The sequence below is a fragment of the Dipodomys merriami genome, unplaced genomic scaffold (assembly GCF_024711535.1).
Source record: "Dipodomys merriami isolate MVZ:Mamm:240054 unplaced genomic scaffold, mDipMer1.0.p SCAF_42, whole genome shotgun sequence".
Lineage (NCBI taxonomy): Eukaryota > Metazoa > Chordata > Mammalia > Rodentia > Heteromyidae > Dipodomys > Dipodomys merriami.
This window is the reverse complement of record NW_027205826.1, coordinates 12,079,941-12,102,500: the sequence shown is the minus strand read 5'-3', so window position 1 is coordinate 12,102,500 and position 22,560 is coordinate 12,079,941. Positions and strand designations below refer to the sequence as shown.

Genomic DNA, 22,560 nt, shown 5'->3' with positions numbered 1-22,560 from the left:
AAGAATGTCAAGTTATTTGGGGAACAATAATGATGTAGACAAGACAGATGGCTTGAACTGGGGCATTAATGCTAAAGGAAAAAGCTACAGACAGAAGGCAGAAAGAAAGAGGTTAAGGCAATACCCATGTGAACCAGCTTGCATATGAATCTGGAAAAGAAATGTATTAAGAGAAAATCCTGTAGCTGCTCCTGAATCAAAGGTAAAAAAAAAATCATAGATGGAAGGAAAAAGATAACAAATTGCCTATTCTTTCAATTGTTTTTCTTTTATGAAAATTAAACGATTACCGAAACAATCATGAAAACACACCCAGACATTCACGCCTGGCACAGGCAATGCCTCCCAGCATCCTTCCAATCATAAACACATCCACTTAGCAAAGACTGGACAGGACCAGAATGGCAAGACTAAGACTGGTTAGGTCTGACTACCTAAAAAGCAACAAGGAAGTATTTTATTTTTACAGGAGTTGCACGTAAAACTCAAAACATGCCTCACAACATTTAGCAAAGTAATGAAGAAGGATCTCCATTTGTTGAAGTGAAAGCAAATCAAGGCCTGTGTGGCATGGAATCCACTTACGACACATTACAAAGCAATGAACTTTTCAGGTATACAACAGCTGTATTCAAAGTAACAGACTCTCATATGTACATTCATTGACTACTATTAGTCTTCTTACAGTTTAGACAGCATGAATCATTGTATCAAATTTTCACAACAATATTTAGATACCATTATTATCCCAACTTTATAAAGAACAAAAGTGAGACAGGTTAAATAACTTTCCGAAGATACACAATCAGTAAGTGAAAAAGTAGGAATGTGTATCCAATTTCTTTGCCCTTTATTCTGTTTCTTTATCCTATTTCTTTTACCTTGAGGCAGACAGATTTTAGGCACTAGGGATATAAACAGATTTGAAAGCCTTTGCTCTGGACAAGAATATAGAATAGTTAAATGAAAGTCAAACAACCATAATACAAAAAGGTATTTGTTACAAAGGCATATGCTTTGTGAAAAACTAAAGAAATACATAAATTTGCCCAAGGACATCAGAAACCCCTTAAGTATTGACTTTAAGGATCAATAATCATTCCTAAGGTAATGGAACCAGATATGGAATTTTAGCACATACAGGGTAAAACATGCAAAAGAAGAAAACCTTTGAACTATTTAGTAAAAACTGAAATGAGGAAGGGTGAAACCCACATGCAGAAGCCCAGAAAAAGATGAGATAAGTACTTATAGATGAGGCTAAAGAATTTAGATTTTACCTTATAGGAATGAGAGTCGCTGAAACTCATTCAGTGAAGCGTTTAACCAATAAAAGAGGTTCTACATCATTTTATTTCATAGAGTCTGTAAGGTTGCCAAAACCCAAGAATTAGAGATGACCTAAAGGTCACAGCTAAATAGTAACAGCAGCATCACAAGCGGAAAACTACTTCACTCCATAAAAAGTATGATGATGGTAGGAAAGCAGCAGTATGTTCCAAATACTCTAGGCCCAGTGCAGAGATGAATGTTCCTTGTACACAAGTGCCTAAAGCAAGTTATTCCATACATGTATTTGTTCATCTAACATACATACACATGCCATGCAGTCACAGTTCTAGTAGCATACATATTTCAATAGCAATACATAAAGTATGGTGAATGGCTTTTGAAATGACACTGCTGAACTCCTAACTTCAACTGTGACATGGATACCGGTTAGATTCTAGAAACAGCAGTCAAGTTCTAGTTGAATGCCAATCATGAGTGCCCAGAAACCCCTATCCAGGATAATATTCTATGAGCAAAGATCATTCTATTGACACAAATCCTCCAATATGTGCATGCTTGAATAGTTAGTCAAATGAACACAATTAACTTCACAATTTGACAGTTACCAAAGAAAAGTTAAGAGGGGAGGAGTGCGGGGAGAAGCCATACTTTCTTATCCACCCAGTAGAGGGCAGCACTAGGAGGAAGTAAGTAGGAAAGTCCGAATTAAGTACACTTAAGAGTAAATGAACACATCCATTAGGCTGTAGAACTAAGCCACTTCCATAACAAGATAACAGGCCAAAGGCTTTGATTGAAGGTTAATAGTGTGTGTGTGTGTGTGTGTGTGTGTGTGTGTGTGTGTGTGTGTGTGTGTGTGTGTGTGTGTGTGTGTGTGTGTGTGTGTGTGTGTGTGTGTGTGTGTGTGTGTGTGTGTGATATGAATGTGCCTTAATGGAAATGGAAGCTGTCATTTCATTTCTGCTACCATGCATCCATAAATAAGCTGCTTCTTCTCCCTGGATTTCTGCATTCCCACCTACAACATGGCAAAGCTGGGACTGATGATCTCAGAGGCCACTTTCAGTGTGAATATCATATAAGATTTCTTGATGGACACGATGGAATTCTTCGTCAACATATAATTCTGCTATGTAAACTGTATATCCAATTTTCTTCTCTTTAGGAACTATTGTGTGAAAATGACACAACAAATGCAGAATTTGCATCTTTCTCAGTCAAAAAAACACAATGCCCCATCATCTCCCAATGCTGCAAAACGGCTGTACAGGAATCTATCAGAGAAGCTGAAAGGAAGCCACTCTTCGTTTGATGAGGCCTATTTCAGAACCAGATCTGACCGGCTGAGTCTCAGAAAAACCTCCGTGGTAACACAACATTTTCTATGTCCATTCAGTTTGTGCAGTTATGCTTAGGTTTAAGGAAAGTCTAAGACGATCCATATTAATTCTCAAAGCTAATGTTTTTAGAGTTCTATAGATGTTTCATATTTCTATAAATAAATTCTAGCAAGGAAGAAACTGTATGTATCTATGATATTAGACAATACTTGAGTAGTTGCAAGACTTGTACCTTTCTTTTTCTTAATTTCTTTTGTTTTAACATTTCTTTCTCTTCTAGACCAAAGAAATCAATCAAGTATAGCAGATTGGAAAAACTTTAGAGTTCAGATTAAGTAGGCTCTCTGAGAGCTTCGATAATTATTTGTTTCATTCCAATGATATTACTATTATTTACTTATTTATAGTGTGTAGTCCACATGTTTTTCAAAGGCATTCACATTAGAATCTAAGAGAAGACTGTATATTTATTATATAATGGCTTTGGAAAAAAAGTAAGGAAAGGAAAAATACTTCAAAAATTAAAATACAGTGAGAATGCAAAGATAAATATATACAACATCTTAGACAAATAATACCTAAAACTTATGTCTGAGTTCATTTAAATTTCTAGGCAGTCAAAATAGAAAAAGAAATATAATTGGTTATGACATTCCATTAGGTGTTAACTGAAAGTGTATCAATCTATCAGGAGATGGACTATTGCTAAGTATAGCTGCCATAGTAAACTAGGCAATAGGAAATAGCCTGAGAAGTATATTACAGATGCTCTGTGGTTATCTATACTGGCCCTTCATAAAAGCTGAGAGCATAATGTTCACATGCTCAGTAAGGGTATTTTTGCAAGATGTAATAGGTATATTTTTTTTCCAGCTTAAAACAGAAGTGAGTTGTGCCCTTTCTAAGATAGAAGCAAGGTAAGGTTTGCCAAAAGAAACAGTGAAGAGAAAATGTCTTAAGAGAGTGAGTAAATACAGCACACAGGAAATTAGAAATATCAAGAATCAAAAACAAATATACACGTGAACAGGGCAGCATTTTAACTCTGAATTCATTTGTTTTGTCATTCAAATTTATCTTCTGGGAGGGCTTGACTGTGTTTAAATTGTGGCCTAAGCATCAGAGGCCCTTTAGTTTAGTAGACTGAGACAAAACACTTTTCCAGTCAGCAGACTTGCAGCAAAGAGAACTGTATACCCAAATAACTCTATCTCCTAGGTCCCTGTTGTCAAAACAACCATTTGCATAATCATTTCATATTTTCTTCAGATTCCCACTTTGTGTTATGTACTTGGCTAAATCTAACCAGTAGCCTTGGACTGGGAAAATCAATTTAGATGAGATTAAAAATAATACCAGTAAGGCTGGCACTGGTAGCTCATACCTCTAATCTTAGCTACTCAGGAGGCTGAGATCTGAGGACCATGGTTCAGAGCCAGGCCCGGCAGAAAAGTCTGTGAGACTCTTATTTCCAGTTAACCACTAGAAAACCAGAAGTGGTACTATGGCTCAAAGTAGTAGAGCAGTAGTTTTGAGCAGAAGAGCTCAGGGACAGCACCCAGGCCTTGAGTGCAAATCCCATGACAGACAAAAATAAAAGAAACCTGCCTGCTTAAACATTTGATCACTAAAGATCTTCCACATGCTAATAAGATGACCCCAATTCTAGGTCAAAGATAATGAAATTTCAATACTGTTTAAGGCTATGTGACTCTCAGAGAAAATAACAGAGTATGCCAGTAATATATGTGTTTGTCTTTTTCCATGAGCTACAGAAATATGTTTGTGAGGATTTCAGAGCTCTTTTTGTTGTTGCTGTTGTTTACTACTGCCCTTTTGACAGAATGTTTCTAAAGAATCATATTGGCCATAACTATCTTTTTTTCTATAGGTGACGTTTTACTTAATAAGTATTTAACTTCTAGATCTTTTGGTCTAAAAGTAATTAGCTACTCAGCTACTGAAATCCTCAGAACACTGCCACTTATGCCCTTCCCCTCAGGACTCAGAAATGTCAGATGTCCAACGGTTAAGGCTCTGGGCTTAGAAAGAATAGGATAGCATACCAAAGGGTGTAGGAATGTAGGCATAAATTCATAGGTAGAGTGGAAATATCAGAGATACATGAATAGGGAAATGGCATGTAACATATATTTTTAGGAAGATTACTCTTATAACATCTGAAGTCTGGGCTGGAGGAGACCAAGCTAGCAACTGGCAAATGACCAAGATCCTGAAAAGGGATTAAAACATGTGAGCATATGAGGGGAAATATTGAGAGAAAGAGAGAAAGTGTACTCTTAATACAAAGCTAGTCATAATCAAAACTACCTACACTAGCATTGTCTATGTCAGCATTTCCCAAACTGTTCTATAGAACACTATGCTAGGAGTAAAATGAAAAAACAACGTAACATACACTAGCATGATTAAAAGCCCTGAGAGACCCCATAGTAAATAATGGAATAACTTAGTTTAATCCAATGTTTACAGTAGTTATTTGATTTCTTGCTGCTTTCTACATGCAGCATTTTCAATGGCCTATCAAAACAGTACACCTTCCTTGGAGGATGGGTTTGAGATTTGTGTGTATGTGTTACTCATAAACTTGGCCACGCTACACAGAACTGCATTATCTCAGTTCACATAAAGCTACCAATGGCCATTAGAAAGAATGGAGAAAAGGGCCAATACAGTCTTTCTATTGGAAGCCTGGGGAGAAACTGGAGTTATACAATTATCCCCTTAGAAGTATCTAAAGCAATCTCTACAAAATAGCTGTGCATTTAGAGATGATGACATATAACATTGAGCTAACCTGCTCTCACTTTTCTCCTCCAGAATTTCCAGGGTAATGAAGCCATGTTTGAGGCTGTTGAACAACAGGACATGGATGCTGTACAGCTCCTCCTTTATCAGTACACACCAGAAGAATTAGACCTTAACACACCCAACAGCGAGGGGCTAACACCTCTGGATATTGCCATCATGACCAACAATGTCCCAATTGCTAAGATTCTTCTGAAGACAGGGGCCCGAGAAAGTCCACACTGTAAGTAAAACTGAGCATAAAAGCACACGGTATTAAAGCTAGATCTCTTCTTTATGTCCCTGGAATATCTCTGGCTGACCTTCAAAGCAGGAATTATTGACTAAGGCAGACTCTGAAATCCTTTATGTTTTCATGGACTTTCATAAAAAGAGTCAAAGCATTTACTTGTCAATGGTAATATGCCAAATTAGAAAACTTCGTCTTAAGAATTTTAGCCCAAGTTTTTAAATATATGAGGTACTCCAAATAGTGACGTTAAAATAGAAAGTATACATAAAGAATGAGTACCTACGTGGTTGTATCTTTGTGTCTTCAGTCTAACTGGTGGCTTCACTTATTCATTCAACAAACACTGAATGCAGAGCATTGCTCTAGGCCTGAGCAATATGGTGGTGAACAAAACAAACTCCCTGTTCTTATAGAACTTGAATTCTTATAGAGGAACCTTCTGGTAGGCAAGGGAATAAATAAATTAAAATGTAAACTCAAATAGTAATAAATACTATGAAGAAAATAAATTATTGATAAGAGATTAATGGGGGAGGAACTATTTTCAATATAATGATACAAAGGAATGAGCTATAAGAAGATGTGGGGGTTAAATTCTGTGTACCATGAAGGACAAGTAGAAAACTGCTGAGGCAGCCAGGAACAATACCTCATAGCATGTGGAAGAACAAGAAGGTCACGGTGGTTGAAAGTAGCAAGTAAATAGGACAGCATTGAAGATTGAAGTGTGAAGATGATTCTGGGATCAGATTGTATAGGACCATGACATCATACTAAGATTGTTTCCTTTCCTGACTGAACACAGTGGGATGGTGGTAGAACAGACTAGGCAGATGCATGCCATAGTTTGCTCTACAATACAGGATTGCTATGATGTTCTGTGAAGAATGAAAAGCAGAGGCAGGTGTGAAATCAGGAAGGCCAGTCAGGATTCTGAAATGAATGGTCCAGGAAATAAGTGCCAATTGCATGATGTTTGGTCACTAGATTCTGAATATATATTTTATTTTTAACAGAATTATTAAGGGACAATCCACACACTATATAATCCACCCATTTAAGGTACATAATTTGGTGGGTTTTACTGTATACACAGAATTTTTCAGGCAATACCACAGTCAATTTTAAACCTTCATCATCATCCCAAAAAGAAACCCTATACCCTGGACCTCTCACTCCCAACCTCCCCACTAGTTCCGGGCAATCACTAACCAGTTGCTTTTTTTTTTTTTTTTTTTGGTCAGTCCTGGGGCCTGAACTCTGGGCCTGGGCACTCTCCCTCAGCTCTTCAGCTCAAGGCTAGTGCTCTACTGCTTTGAGCCACAGCACCACTTCTGGCTTTTTTCTTTTTGTTTATGTGGTGCTAAGGAATCAAACCCAGAGCCTCATGCATGCAAGACAAGCACTCTACCACTGAGCCACCTTCCCAGGTCACTAACCAGTTTCTTGTTTCTAAAATATTGCCTATTCTATACATTTCATATAATGGAATCAAATAATATGTAGTCTTCTAAGAGTGACTTCTTCCTGAATTGATGCAGGTACTTGTAAAGGGTTGCTTCTTAGGGCCACTAGGAGACACTACCCAAGAGCAGATGGGATTATATCCTATAACATTCAGTGAGTGCCAAGCGTTATTCTGAGTACTTTACATATACTGACTCCATTAATCCTCTCCCAACATCAGGAGGTAGGTGCTCACATTCCCTTTGGTGCAAACCCTCTGAACCAATGACCACATGGCTCTGTGCCACAGTTTTACTATTTCCTAAAAGAAAAAAGTAAGCTCATCCAACTGTTAGTTTCACTAATACTGATTTACTTATTTTCGAGTGGTAAGACCCAGAAGGCTGAAGAGAAGTATGCAAATATGTAATTAGAGGTTACTTTTCAGCTCCTACATTTTATAAATGACTACCACCCAAAGACTAGGTACAGAAGCAAATCCTTGTAACACAAAACTCTATTTAAAAATGCTAAGCTTACCACATCCCTGTCAAAGAGAGTAAGGAGCTGGGTTCCGTAGGATTTAGGCTCTTCAAAAGAAATGCACAAAGTGCTGCTCCTTTTGGGTAAAATTGGAAGGATAGGCAAAAAAATAGAATAAATTGAAAGGTATCTTTGGTGCCTTCTGATTCATACTATAATAATGTCTGTCCCAGAGATTCAGTGAGAAAGAGAGAAATGGAGAGAATGAGAGGGTCTGAACATGGAGAACACAGACTAAGCCCCATTCTCCAGAAACAAGGAGGCCATTCATCCAGATGTTGCCACAGCCATCCTGCACAGGGCTGCATGAAACATTACTCTTCCTTACCTGAGAGGCTACAAAGAATTCTGCATTTTTCCTGAAAACAGTAAGACTCCCACCCTCCCAAAGGCCCATTGAACATAATTAAAACTCCTTAGAACTCAAGTACTATCTAGTTAAACCAAAAGGAAATTTGTTCAAGAAAGCTCTGGTTTTCCTTATTCCCTTTGGGATGTTAACCACTTTACAATCACAAAGTTGCACAGGACAATGGGGAAGATAAGCCCAGGTTTCAACCTCCATAAAACAAATCATCTAAGTCAATTTGGCCACCCAAAAAGAGATGGTACCGCCTAAATACTCACACATGTAAAATGGCAAAGCACACAGGCTGAGAGCGTATGAGGTTGCTACACACATTATCCTTGGTCTTCAGTATGATATTTTTAAGTCAAGTTTTGAAGATGAGGAAAGTGACTGGCCACAGGTCACTTAAATAATAAGTAAGGCTGTCAAAAACTGAAGCCCAAAGCTGTGAAATGCCAATACCTGGGATCCTGCCACAAAAGTTGCCTTTACAAATAACAAATATGGAGTGCCGTGGCCACAGGGCTCCTGGCTCTTTCCCTTTCTTCTGTTTTCTGAAATCCTGCTCTGTGCCATTTGTGTTGAAGAGAGGTAAGAGAAAACACAAGGTTTTCAGGAATAAATCAAATACTAAAGAAATAGCATCACTACTGTTTCTGAGTATAAGCCTGTCCATGAGAAGAATCACAGTGACAGCCAGTAGGCTGTAGCCCAAAACAGAGAAGCAAATACCTGCTACAAACTATTCCCAGGAAGCAGAAGAAGCATGAAATAAAAGAAGAAAAACAATGGTTTGGTTTTAAGCTCTTGGAGCGTTTTACACATACAAAAATGTTTTGTGTATACCATCTCACTTGATCCTCCCAACTGACTCACAAAATAAAAATTATGTTCTCCTTTTACCAGTGAAGAAATAAGAAAAAAAAGGTCAAATCATTCAGCCAACACTATGAAGCTAACAGATAAGGGAACCAAGATTTGAACCCAGATCTTTTCTATTGAGTGCTTTGGTATTTGTAGGAAAGCTTTAGCAAACCCAAAGGTGCTCAATTCTTTCATTTCTTGGCTCTCTGCTTCTCTTCTAATGACTGTTATGTATTCCAAAGGAGACACAGAACTCACTCCTATAACTTAACGAGAATTACAGTGGTACAGTTGTGTTCATTATTTACCTCCAAAGCCATGGGTCAGAACTGCTTTACATGTTTTAGCCTCGAGAGGGAAGAGCTTGATGTAGGTATTCTTTATAAACATGGTGGACAGTCAACAAGGTGCATCTTGTTGACTATCACTTGTTGTCCTATTCATAGGACAAGTACCAGAAGCTGCCAACCAAACCTTCAGACTCCCAACCTAATTAGTAGCTATTCTTTTCTGTTCTTCATACCTTGAAGCAAGTGGTATGAAGTATTGCCAGCCCCTTCTTAGTAACAGGAGATACATTCAAAGAACTCAGTGGTTGCTTGAAATCATAAGTAGTATAAACTTTTATGCTGTTTTTTCCTACATGTACATACTTATGACAAATTATAGAGATTAAGGTCAATAATTACTAATATCATAGAACAATTATAACTATCAAGCATAACTAGTCTTGTATTTTGAAAATAGGAATTACCTGGCCATAAGCATTGTGATCTCTTAATCTGATTACTGAGATATTTACTAAGTGAATAACATGTGTACAGTGTATACAGTATGGATATAATAAATAAAGGTGTGGGAAGAGCCCATGACAATGTACAATTTTTTCACATTACCAGACCAGCATGATATTTGAAATTTATCAATCACTTACTTCTGAGATTTTTCATTTAACTGTTTTGGACAACAGATGCAAGGTACTGAACTCATGGAAAGTAAAATGGAAGATAAGGAGAGATTACTGTAATACTAATTCAGCCATTATTGAAGGAGAACTGTCAAGTACTTCCCTCAAACTGGAGTGTTGAGCCTAGGAAAACATGCCAAATCTGAAAGGACTGCTACTGGGGAAGCCCTGAGCCAAGGGATCATAGCACTGATGGTTTCCTGGGTGCTAGGCCCATGCTCAGTTGAATGCTGACATCTGAGAAAACCTTATTATCCCAATGCATAAAAGCCCTTAATCTGCACCTCTTCCTTTTCCTGACCAGTCATATCCTGCCCTTCCCTTCAATCACAATTCAACAGTCTCAGAGATGATTTGCTATATCATCTGGGGAGGAGGGGGTGTCTTGCCTTTTAAGCAGGTGCCATTAATTTGGCATCCTGAAGGCCTTGTAACACCAACCCTAAAGACAAGAGCATTTTGGGGTGCCTACCAAGTGCAGAAATATGGCCACTCATATGGATTTGGCCTTATCCTCTGACCCAAGTACTGAGGACATAGTAGATACTCAGAAAATTTCATTGGAAACTTTTGTTACAATCCATCTTATTCCCAGCTTACTCCTGGGAATGACAGATACCACATTTCAGTGCATGCAGAGACTTATGTTAAAGGAGTAGTAGACATAGATGCGCGTGCATGCGTGCGCGCGCACACGCACGCACGCACGCACACACACACACACGCACGCACGCACGCACGCACGCACGCACGCACGCACGCACACACACACACACACACACACACACACACACACACACTGTATAGAGAAAAGCCTTTAACTCTCCCAGGAACTTACTTACACTTTAGTTTCTGCTGCTACTTAATTTCTAGGTGCCCTTGCTCAGTTTGGTTGTCAGTATAGCTGGCTTGTTTTTGGCTTTCCTATTATTACCATGGGCCAGTAAGACTTGCAGAATTCTTTTGACTTTGAGTCTTTCTGTTCCTTTCTGTTGAGGTAGACTGTATCTCTAGACCACCTGCCCTCCTGCTGCACATGTCCATGAGCTCTTTTCTCTCACTTTCTTTCTACTCCTGCCTTAGGTGCAAGGACTTCATACAGCATTAATACAGTGCTTCTGTTATTCAAGAAAGGAAGGAAGGAAATGCATAACATAGGCTAAAAGTTAAAATTCTGGATTTGGGAAGTTCCCACTTCAGATCCCATGTCTGACACTTCATAGCTATGAGAAAATTTCTTAAGTTTTCTGTGTGTCGATTTCTTCAATGGAAAATAGATACTATAGTTAGATCTACTTATATTAGCTATATATTGCTATGTAATGAATTACTTCAGTTGATTCAGTGGATCAGGAATCCTGAAATAGATTTAGCTGGGTAGTCTGGATCAGGGTGTCCCATGAAATGGCTGTCATCTTATGGCTTGTTGAGCAGAGGATCTGCTTCATAGTTGTTTGAAGCACCAGTTGGCAAAAGCCCTACATTCCTGGCTACTAGCCTCTCCATATGGCTGTTCTGTGACATGGAGATTGGCTTTCCTGAGATAAAAAGATAAGAGGGGGGAAAGGAGGGAAAGCACTAATCTTTTATAACCTTATTTCAGACGTGACATGCAACATTTCTGCATTTTGATCACATAGATCAATATTGGTATAGTATGTTTATATACAAGGTATAAACAGCAACAGGCAGAAGTCACTGATGACCATCTAGGAGGCTGGCTGCCACTGCCGATCTAAGAACCAAATGGAAGGATGTATTTTAAATATTTAAGTAGAACATTGTAAATGCTAAATAACATGGTAACTAATATGTTCCTAAAAACAAAATAAAATAAGCCTTTTTTTGAAAAGAACTTAAATGTTTTATACATCTGCTATATAGTTATTGTGGCAAAATTCCCAGTACCAGTATGCTGTCTTGTACACACTGGTATCCCAATACCAGCAATTTTAATTGTACAATTTTGTTCCAGAACTATGCTGTCCAATATAAGACATGCTAGCTACATGTAACTAACAAACATCTGAAATGTGTCTATGTGCAGACAACGGATTTTTAATAAAAACTGTCAAATTATACATACATCATGAGGGAAAAGGTAGTCTCTTCAACAAACAGTATCAAGAAAACTGGATATCCTTAGCAAAGAAATGAAGTTGGACAATAATCACACACTATATATAACATCAACTCAATTAAAGACTTAAATGTAAGACACTAAATGTATACTAGCAGAAGAAAACAAAGAGAGAATTCTATGACATTGATCTGAACAAATTTTTATTTTTAATTCAAGAGCACAGGGAACAAAAGAAAAATACACAAATGGTATTCATTAAACTAAAAATCTTCTGTGCAACAAAAGAAACAGCAGTGGGGAGAGACAACCAACAAAATATATTATGGTATTTACAAGATACATTTGATATATCCAAAATATATAAGGAACTCAAACAACAAAAAAAAACCCCACAGAATTCAATTAAGGAGTAAGCAAAATATATGTGACATTTCCCAAAAGAAGATGTACAATAACCAATAACCAAGTATATATGAAAATGATGTAATTTAAAAACACAATGAGATATCATTCCACACCTGTCAAAGGCAATTTTTTTGTCCAATTTCGGGCTTGATTCAGAGCCTGGGTGCTGTCCCTGACTTCTTTTGCTCAAGATGAGTGCTTTACCGCTTTGAAACACAGATCCACTTCCAGTTTTCTGGTGGCTAATTGGAGCTAAGAGTGTCACAGACTTTCCTGCCCTGGCTGACTATACACCATGATCCTCAATCTCAGCCTGAGTAGCTAGGATTACAGCCACCAATGCCTGGTGACAATTTTCTTTATTTTCTTCCTTTCTTTCTTTTTTGCCATTCATTTTCTTTTAAATTTTTATTGTAAAGGTGATGCATAGAGGGAGTTACAGTTGCGTAAGTCAGGTAATGAGTATGTATCTTTTTGAACAGTGTCACTTCTGCCCTCATTTTCTCCCAGTTTTTTTTTCCTTCCAGACCCCCTCCCCGACAAGTTGTATAGCTGATTTCAACATAGTGTCTAGTGAGTATCACTGTTGAATCTGTCCCACCATATTTTCCTAAAGCCAAAATGTTGGTGAGAATGCACAGAGAAGGGAACTCTTATAATCTGTCAGTGAATGTGTAAAATGGTACAAACATGGAAAACGTATGCATAAAGGTTCTTTCAAATAATTAAAAATAAATCTAGGGATGTAGTGCAGTGGTACTTAGCATGTATGTGCTTAGCACGTATGATACCCTGTGTTTGATCAGCACTCCCAAAACAGCAAAAACAAAAACTTTTAAAAATAAAATTACCATATGATTCCACAATCCCACTTCCAACTATTTACTCAAAATATCTGGAGTGTCTATCAAAGAGTTATCCAAACTCCCATGTTTACTGAAACACTATTCACAATAGCCAAGTTACAGAACCAACCAACTTTAAAGCCTATTAACAAAACAGATGAAGGAAATGTGGTATATCCACAAAATGGAATACTACTCAACCTACCACAAACCAGCTTTAAGAGACATTCCTCTTAGTGAAGTAAACCAAAGAATTTTACACCAAAACCTGAGTCAAGTGTAAGCACGTTGAAACCATGCTTTTGTGTACATATTTTGGAATATTTTGGTCATGATTCTATTAACTGTCTTAGTTATACCTCATTTTGAAATGAAAATTGATCTCATATTAAGTTCAATTATTATAATAATGGAAATGTTTTAAATATGAGTTATTAATGGACAGAATAAAATGCATTACTGCATTACTCTAAAAAAACCTGTCATTTGGGACAATATGAAGAAATTAGTCTATTACAAATTGAAATATGTCTAAATATGAAATTATATTGAATTTTAAAGGCTTAGAATAAAAAATTATAAAATATCTAAACTGGTAGGGGAGAATGATGGAATGAGTAACACAGACCAAGATATCTTGTACTCATGAACTGACATTTTGAACTGAAACCCCTTAATACAATCACTGAAAGATAATGTTGAAAGTGATAACATTGATCAAGATAGATCTGTATCTTGCTTTGTAAAATATTCTGCTCTGTAAAGTGGCAATTCACGTGTACAACTAAAGATAATTTTAAAAATATTAAAAGACAATTTTAAACTTAAATTAAAAAGCCAGGTGCCGGTGGTTCATACCTGTAATCCTAGCTACTCAGGAGGCTGAGATCTGAGGATCATGGTTCAAAGCCAGCCCAAGCAAGTAAGGCTGTGAGGCTCTTATCGCCAGTTAACCACCAGAAAACCAGAAGTGGTGCTGAAGCAAAAAAAAAAAAAAAAAACTCAAGGACAACGCCTAGGCCCTGAGATTAAGCCTCACAACTGATCCCAACCAAAAAAATATTAAAAAGCAAAAATAAATCTCTAAATATGTTTACATTGATTACCTGTTGAAGAAATATTTTGGATATATAACTAAGATATATGAATAAATAATAAATGAATAAAATAAATAAATAAATATTTCATCTCTTTTCCTAGTGTTACACTAGGAAATTTAAAATGATGTTTCTCACCCAATGTCTATGGAAAGTGCACACAATATTGGCAGAAGACATAGCTGTCTCATTTTGATACTGAGTAACCTGCTTTGGATATCCTGAATAATTCACTCAAGTGTTTTGCATATTTGTTTTTGATAATTTGTACATTTTTCCCTTTCAAGTTGGTAAGACCTAAAAGCAGGTCACTAATGCTGGCTTCTTAACATGTAAAAGGGACTTTGTGAGTCCATGTTCTGCTGGAAAGTGGCAGAGGAGAACACTCTACAGCCCATACCTGCATGTAACAAGTTCTAAGGGACAAGAAAGTTCTATATCAATTAGAATGAACCACTTCATCTCCATATTTTAAAATCTTTCCAGAATCCCATTCTCAGATTCTTGGGAAAACCTTTTTTAAAAGACCACAGGTTGAGAACCAAGAGTAACCAAAGTTTTGAGTTCTGAACCTTAACAAGTAAGCTTTTGTGATGTAAGGGTTTTTAATTTAACTCATTCAATTGTTAGAATGATTTAACACTACTTTTTTGATATTTCTACCTTAAAACCAGTCAATGGTTAGAGAAGCTTTTAATTTGTGATTAGCATAAATTCATTAATTACCCTTCTTAGCTAATTTAGAGGATATTGGCTTACAGTGAAGATTTATACTTAAATGACCTTGTTTTGTCCTTGAAATAATAAACAGGATTGAAATTGACACCACTTATAAGCATATTTTATATTTCTAAATAAGAGCTGCAATTATAAAACTTACTGAGGCAAGAATTTTTTCATAGAAGAACATCCATTTATTTAATAAGAAACAAGTATTGGAATCTATTTTCAAAAATATGAAATTAATGAATGTAATAATAATTATAATAATACTAACCTCTAGTAACTGAGCACTTCCTATGTAAAGATGATCATAAATTTATTTCAGCTTGTAGGATGGGTGCTATACATATGTATGCCAACCATACATCTGTTAGGCTGGCACATGATCAATAGACAATTATGAATTATCTCCACTTTAGGAAATAATTGAAAAGCATATTTAAGCTCAACAAAGGAAACTATTTCAAATTGAGAGCAGTATGAGGATGATTGAGGCTCTCTAAGTAAGCATTGAGTTTCCCTCTTGAAGACCAAACACACCCATCTAGTACTGGTTGTAAGGATCCTTGTATCACTAAGTTTAAATGATTGACAGGCTTTGGACATTGCTATCGTGGCAAACTGTCTACCTTGCAAGAACAAGGCCCTGAATTCAAAACCCAGTACTTGAAAAAAAGTGACTCCTACTGCCTTATTTTTATTAATAAAAAAATAGAAAATGTAAAGAAGGATAGTCAACAGACACACGAAGAAATGCCAACCTCTATAGCCATAAAAGAAATGCAAATCAAAACAACATTGAGATACCACCTCACCCCGGTTAGAATGGCTATAATCAAGAACTCTAATAACAACAGATGCTGGAGGGGATGTGGACAGAAGGGAACCTTACTGCATTGTTGGTGGGAGTGTAAACTTGTTCAACCACTTTAGAAAGTAGAGCTCCCCTATGACCCAGCAATCCCACTTTTGGGCATTTACCCAAATGATCACAAACAAGACCATACTAAAGCTACCATCACAACTATGTTTATTGCAGCATTATCTACCATAGCGAAGATATGGAACCAACCCAGATGTCCCTCAGTAGATGAGTGGATCAAGAAAATGTGGTATATATACCAATGGAATTCTATGCCTCCATCAGAAAGAATGGCATTGCCCCATTTGTTAGGAAATGGAAAGACTTGGAGAAAATTGTATTAAGTGAAGTAAGCCAGGCCCAAAGAAACATAGGTCCCATGGTTTCCCTTATTTGTAATAACTAGTATATGTCTGAGACAAGCAGAAACGGTCATATAAATTGATGTTAGGTGAAATGAACCCCAGGATAAGTATTCAAATGTTTTTTTCTTTCATGCGATTGTTTCTAACATATTTATAAGATGATTTCTTTGTTGCTTTGTATGTCCCTCCCCCACAGTATAACTCCTGCTCTCACTGTATTTGATGTTGGTATAATTAGTGGAGGGGAAGGGCAAAAACAAATTGTTTAAATAGGGATACAGGTGGACCCATTGCAACAATGAGATATACAAGACTTTATGTCGAAAAACAAACTTTACAACTTTGGCTGGGGGGAGGAGGGGGGGAAGTGGGTGGAAGATGGGAAAGGATGGGAAGGGTAAACAAAGGAGGAGGCAACAATGCTTGATAAGAAATGTACTCATTATCTTGCCCATGTAATTGTAAAATAAATAAATATATATATAAGAAAAAAAGAAAAAAGAAAATGTTAATAATAAAAATAAAAATTTGTTGCTAACTTACAGAATGGCTTATCATTAACAATTTGCTAAAGTATCCAGTTTTCCAAGAAAGCCAAATAAATTGTACCCTAAAATATTCTATTTAAATTCGTTTAGACTCTATCCTCATTGGTATTTCAAGCTTTAAACAATTAGCAACCACATTCAAATACATCTACTTCAGGGCAAGGGTAAGACTAAAAAATACTAAGTAGTTGGCAATCTGTAGGTTAGATTCTGATGCTAGAAGAAATTTATTTAGTTTTGGATCATTATTTATCTCAAGATTTAAACAGTAACTGTAATTGTATTCTTTGAACACCAAGTTCTTGCCTCACCTCCCACCTCCATCCCATAGTTAATTAGCTGGGCAAGTCTTATAACAAATACCCACTCAGAAGCACTGGGTGGTAGAAACACTGTTGATAATTAAACACCACAATAGCAGGGAGCCTGTTTCAGGAGATGTAGAGTGGTCTTGCCCCAGCTGGATGCCCTGCCACACACCCACAGACCCTCTATTGTACTAGCTGTGGCTGCTCAGAGGGACAGTTGCTTGGCTGGAGAAGGGACTGACTGCATTGAAAGAAAAAGCTAAACTTAAACCTTGCAAAATATCTTGAGTACTGGACACAGAAGGGATTATCCAGTAGGTAGAAGTAAAAGAGAAGTGGATAGACCCAAGGGAAAAAGAAGTAGATGGGCAGGAAGATCAATCATAAAATAGACATAGCCTTTCTATTTTCTAAGTCCAAACAGCCTGCCAAAATGAGTTCAGATAGTGATTTGAAAATTGCAATACATACATAATAGCTTGATTCTTATTCCATTTGCTCTGGAGTAAGCTCACTGAGTTTTTTTTTAAGGATTTTAAAGAAAATTGTAGATAAATCATTCCATTTATTTGGGTCTTAGTTACCTCATCTTTAAAATAATGAGACTGAAAAAAATCCCACTCTGGACTCAGATGACTAGGAATGGGGTTCACAGAACAATTTCTAAAGTGTCATAAAGCCTACTCTATAACACTTTTACTCAAGATAAAATTACCAAGTCTAATATAATTATCACGTTCACTTGCTTCTGCTTAAAATAAATTAGCTGAATTAGCTTGATATATCATCTGAACAGATGCTTCTATTTGCAACTAAATAAGTTATTAATTATAGAAACATTATTATTTTATAAATCAGCTAGTTGGTTAGCAAAATAATCTTTCAAAGGAGAGTGTTTTGTTAAGCTACTAAAAATCCATAGGAAAAAAGTAAAAATTTCTTGGTAAAATGGTTGAAAACCACAAGCTCCAGTGCTTCTTGACTTGTCCACACAATTACCATTAACAACAGATCCCAAGTGAATGCAGTCCCAGGGATACTTGGCTACTAAATCTTAAAAAGGCAGAGATTTACATACAACTTTTTATTTTAAATTTTTTAGAAAGTTTTACATTCTCTTCCATAATAAATATGCTTGTCTCAAATTTCCAACTAATATAATTTCAAAATCTGTGTAGTAATTTGATACTCCAGAAAAACATGAGCACTCATGTTGTGGTTTCAGAGACTGTCCACTATATCTATCCCCAGCCTAGCCACTACCAGTACCTCATCACACTGGAGCTGAAGTACCCCAGTCTGAGGGGCACAGAGACAGAAATAATCTAGGAATGCTCACCTGGTTGTAAAAGTCTATAGAGCTCCTTTGTTTAATCTCTGAAGGAGCAAATGCTTTATGGTAGAGACACAGAATCCCTTTACCACAATAACTGGAATTACACATTTAAAGCCTCAGAGGAAAGGAAAGGTACAGAAACAAAATGAGTTATACTAGAGAGAGTAGGAAAAATGTCAGGGGTAGTCCAGAATAATTCCAGAAAAGCTGCCCATCTGAAATGCCACCTGGAATTCACACTAGTAATAAACTGTTGTGGATATAAAAATTAATAGGAGGGATTTCATAGTATTAGAAAAATTTATTTTTATAAATCACGTGTCTATCACCCAAGTGTTGACGCATGCATGCAATTCAAACATCAGACTTACAATAAAAGGCTTACTGAATAACTTAACAAGGACAATTCCCCCATTTTCTCTATAATTTGGAGTGGAAGGAGGGGGGCCGCGGGTAGAGGGTGCAGTTACTGGGTCAATTAATCAACCTGAAAACTGTGACACAAACTCTGACGCCTAACCTATGTCTAAAAATACACAAATATATACGAATTTGTTTTAAACTGTCAATGCCTATATTTAGGACCTTCCCAGCAAGGCTATAATGAGACTGTGTTTGAGGGTTTCAGTCATAGCAGACTCTACCATTAATCTGAAGTTAGTTAAATTAACAGCATTTAGTACTGACTTGTCAATCTCACTACTCCAGGAAATTGCACCTTGAGGCTACTAATATTGCCAATTTTTCCACTGGAGTGTGCACCGTGTGTGTGTGTGTGTGTGTGTGTGTGTGTGTGTGTGTGTGTGTATTTTGCACCGTGTGTGTGTGTGTGTGTGTGTGTGTGTGTGTGTACTTTTTTCCCAAAACCTCCATGTACATACACCATCATTGCTTCCCTACATCCACGGCACTTATATTATCATTTATTCTGGCCTCCTTTAGCCTTCCCAGGGGATTTTGCATAGTTGTAGCTGCTCAGTGAAAGAGTTTTTTAGCTTTATATTTATTTGTTTATTTTTCTGTCATGGCTCATGACTGAGGCTTTTAAAAAAAAAGTGTGACAGTATTTAGAGTACATGATTGACTGCTACAACAACATTCATTAACCATGACAAATCTGTAGCAAAACACAGTTCTGAGTGTTCTAAACAGCAACTTGACGAAGAAAGAAGAAAGAAAAAGAAAGAGAAAAAAAGACTCAACTAATTTTTCATTCACTTCATCTGTAAATAAATTTAGACTGATGGTGTTCAGGGGCAATAATGAATTAGTATTCATTTCCTGTAATTAATGCAAACACATCTATGAACAGAAAATATGAAAATATAACCACCTAATTTCCATTTCAAAATATGCCTAACAAATTTTCACTTGAGGTATCTTCATAATATTTTCCCATTTGATTAGAAGGCTGAAATGGATGGATTTCTTTCCTACCTGTATTTCTTTCCCCTATATTTCCCAGGCGAAAATACTGTTTTGGTCGCAGGTATGTCAAACACATTTCAGCTGTAGACCTTGACTCAGATTTATTTTGTTATTTGTATGATTTATCACATTCCCATAATATGGCTGTCTCCTACCTTACCATTATGCTGGAGGGGTACCTCTCAACTGACCAAGTAACCACCTACACAGACCCTATATGCACAGTAATCACAAACAGACACCAAAGTGGCCTCAAAGCCTAACACAAGACTGGACAACTTCTACCATTCACAAACATTCAATAAGACAAGGGTAAACTGGGTAACCAATATGATATAAATCAAATGAAGAATATTAAGCATCCAGTAAAACACAAATGTAAATCCACATAGCCTCTCTTGGCAAGAGGTGATACTATATAATGCCCCCTTGAATACAGGCATGTCTGGAGAAGATCCATTCCTATAGTTAGACCGTAATCAAAGATCAAATTGCTCAGAGACCAATATATGATCACAGCCAAGTAATCTAGCCACTGAAACTCACTAGCTTAACTGTGGCATCAGTAAAGAGACACTGTGTTAGCAATAAATATATTTATGAATAACAAACTTATTATCTCTAAGATACGTGTGCAAAAAAATCTATATGCTAAAATGGATGTAATAAAGCAGAAGTTGTAAACCACTTTGGTGGAATGTAATTTGCCTGATGAATATTTCTTTTCTTTTCTTTTTTTTTTTTTTTGTCAGTCTTGGAGCCTGAACTCTGGGCCTGGGCGCTGTCCCTCAGCTCTTCCACTCAAGGCTAGCGCTCTACCACTTGATCCACAGCACCATTTCTGGCTTTTTCTGCTTATGTGGTGCTGAGGAATCGAACCCAGGGCCTCATTCATGCTAGGCAAGCACTCTACCACTGAGCCACCTTCCCAGCCCCGTGACTAATTTTTCCTAGGGCCTTTCTGGCCCTACAGAACATTGGCCCCTAAGTGTTTGCCTTTCTAAACAAATCTGTGCAATTATAATTATTTGTGCCAAGCAGCTGGTTGGGATGCATGTGACAGAGGGCCTGAAACTAATGGAAATATCTTATTTGATTAATTTAGCACTAACTCCGGTTGTAAATGTTACTAATTATATCTTATGGAAATAAGACAGTTGCTACTCACCACAGGTCCTACTTTCTCTAGGATTTTTAAACCTATAGTGGACTCTCAGATCTAGCCCGCCCATGCATTAGCATATCTCCAGAAAGGAGTTACATTATTTCTTTCCCCTTAGTTGTCAGCCTGGAAAGCCGAGCAATGCACCTCAACACACTAGTTCAGGAGGCCCAAGACAGAGTGAGTGAACTGTCTGCCCAAGTGGAAAATGAAGGATTCACTCTGGACAATACAGAGAAAGAGAAACAGCTAAAAGCTTGGGAGTGGAGGTACCGGCTCTACAGACGCATGAAAACAGGCTTTGAACATGCCAGTAAGTATATGCAGAGGGAGTCTACATTCAACTAGGCTAAGCTTTGGTTTGGGACAGTCGGGCCTTCTTTCACTCATCATGGATGGCTGTTGTTAATCTATTTGGAGTAAAGGTTCTGGGACGCTGTAAAAGGGTATTTTGTCTTGCTTGATTTCCTGGCTCCTGATAGGTTCTCTAACCACAGCCATGAATGTTGGTGCTTCTGGCCTCTTCCCGTGCATGCTGTACTCACCAAGCCCTTCCCACCCGATACGCCCTAATGTCTAATGACTTGGATGGTCCAATGTCCTAAATGCTCTATTTTGGGATGTGGAGATAAAAAAGTATTTTTTGTTTATTTGTCCAGTTTCTGCTTCAAGTTTAAGGTGTTTTCAACTCCCTATTGCATTTTTTTTTAAACAGAGGGCTATAGACAACTTCAATTTATACAAGCAGAGGACAGTCTGTAAGTCTATGGGTTGTGTTTTTTTTTCTGAATTTTTATTCCCTTTAGCAATTCTTTGTTAGTTTAAGAAAAGCCTTTCTACATAGTATTCATAAGCTAGAAATATTACTGAATGCAGCTCCTAATATTAAAACTAAATACACAACTCTAATACTTATAAAATATTAAACTCTTATTCTAGAAGATTTCATCTTGCTCTAGAAAGAGATTTACTAAAAATCAAATATACAATTCAAACATTTCATTCTAGAAGGAGATTTTATTTAGAGAACTAAAAGTTACTACTTGAAAACTAAGGAGTTAATGAATCATTTGAAAATTCTCTGTACTGACTGTGTGACAGAGACAAAGACTAAAGATGGTGAAAACATAGCTTTCTTACGTAGTACGATACACACCAAACCTAGACCTGGCCCTTTTCCTAAAGCAAAAGACTTCAGCCATATTGATGAAAAGATGCTTCCTTTATTAATGTTCTTCTCAGCAATGCTGATATGGGATTTTGACCACTGAGCAATCGCTAGTAGAAAGGCATTAGCAATTGTGCCTTATTTAGACAAGAGTCTTACTTGAATCAGGCATATTTTTGGACACAATACCATTTTTTCTAAGTTTCTCAGGTGTAAAACACTGGTGAATATGAAGGAATGCCTAAAACCATCACCCATACTGTTAGGACATTCCTCTGTATGCTTTGTTTTGTTTGTTTGTTTGTTTTGTCAGTCATGAGACTTGAAGTGTGGGCTTGGAGCTGTACCTCAGCTCTTCAGCTCAAGG

At 37.0% G+C, this 22,560-nt stretch overlaps 1 protein-coding gene and 1 long non-coding RNA gene across 4 annotated transcripts in view; one reads left to right on the top strand and one right to left on the bottom strand.

The window, feature by feature from the left end:
• The window catches only part of Ankfn1 (ankyrin repeat and fibronectin type III domain containing 1), a 328,779-nt gene that overhangs the window by 181,126 nt on the left and 125,093 nt on the right, over nt 1-22,560 (top strand). For both annotated transcript variants that reach the window (XM_069993244.1, XM_069993243.1), the window contains exons 4-6: nt 2,459-2,660; nt 5,475-5,685; nt 21,144-21,338. In XM_069993244.1, the coding sequence (XP_069849345.1) occupies nt 2,475-2,660; nt 5,475-5,685; nt 21,144-21,338 (592 nt within the window). In that variant the 5' untranslated portion in view covers nt 2,459-2,474. The remainder of the gene's footprint in view (nt 1-2,458; nt 2,661-5,474; nt 5,686-21,143; nt 21,339-22,560) is intronic.
• The window catches only part of LOC138807461 (uncharacterized), a 426,938-nt gene that overhangs the window by 279,799 nt on the left and 124,579 nt on the right, over nt 1-22,560 (bottom strand). The window lies entirely within an intron of this gene.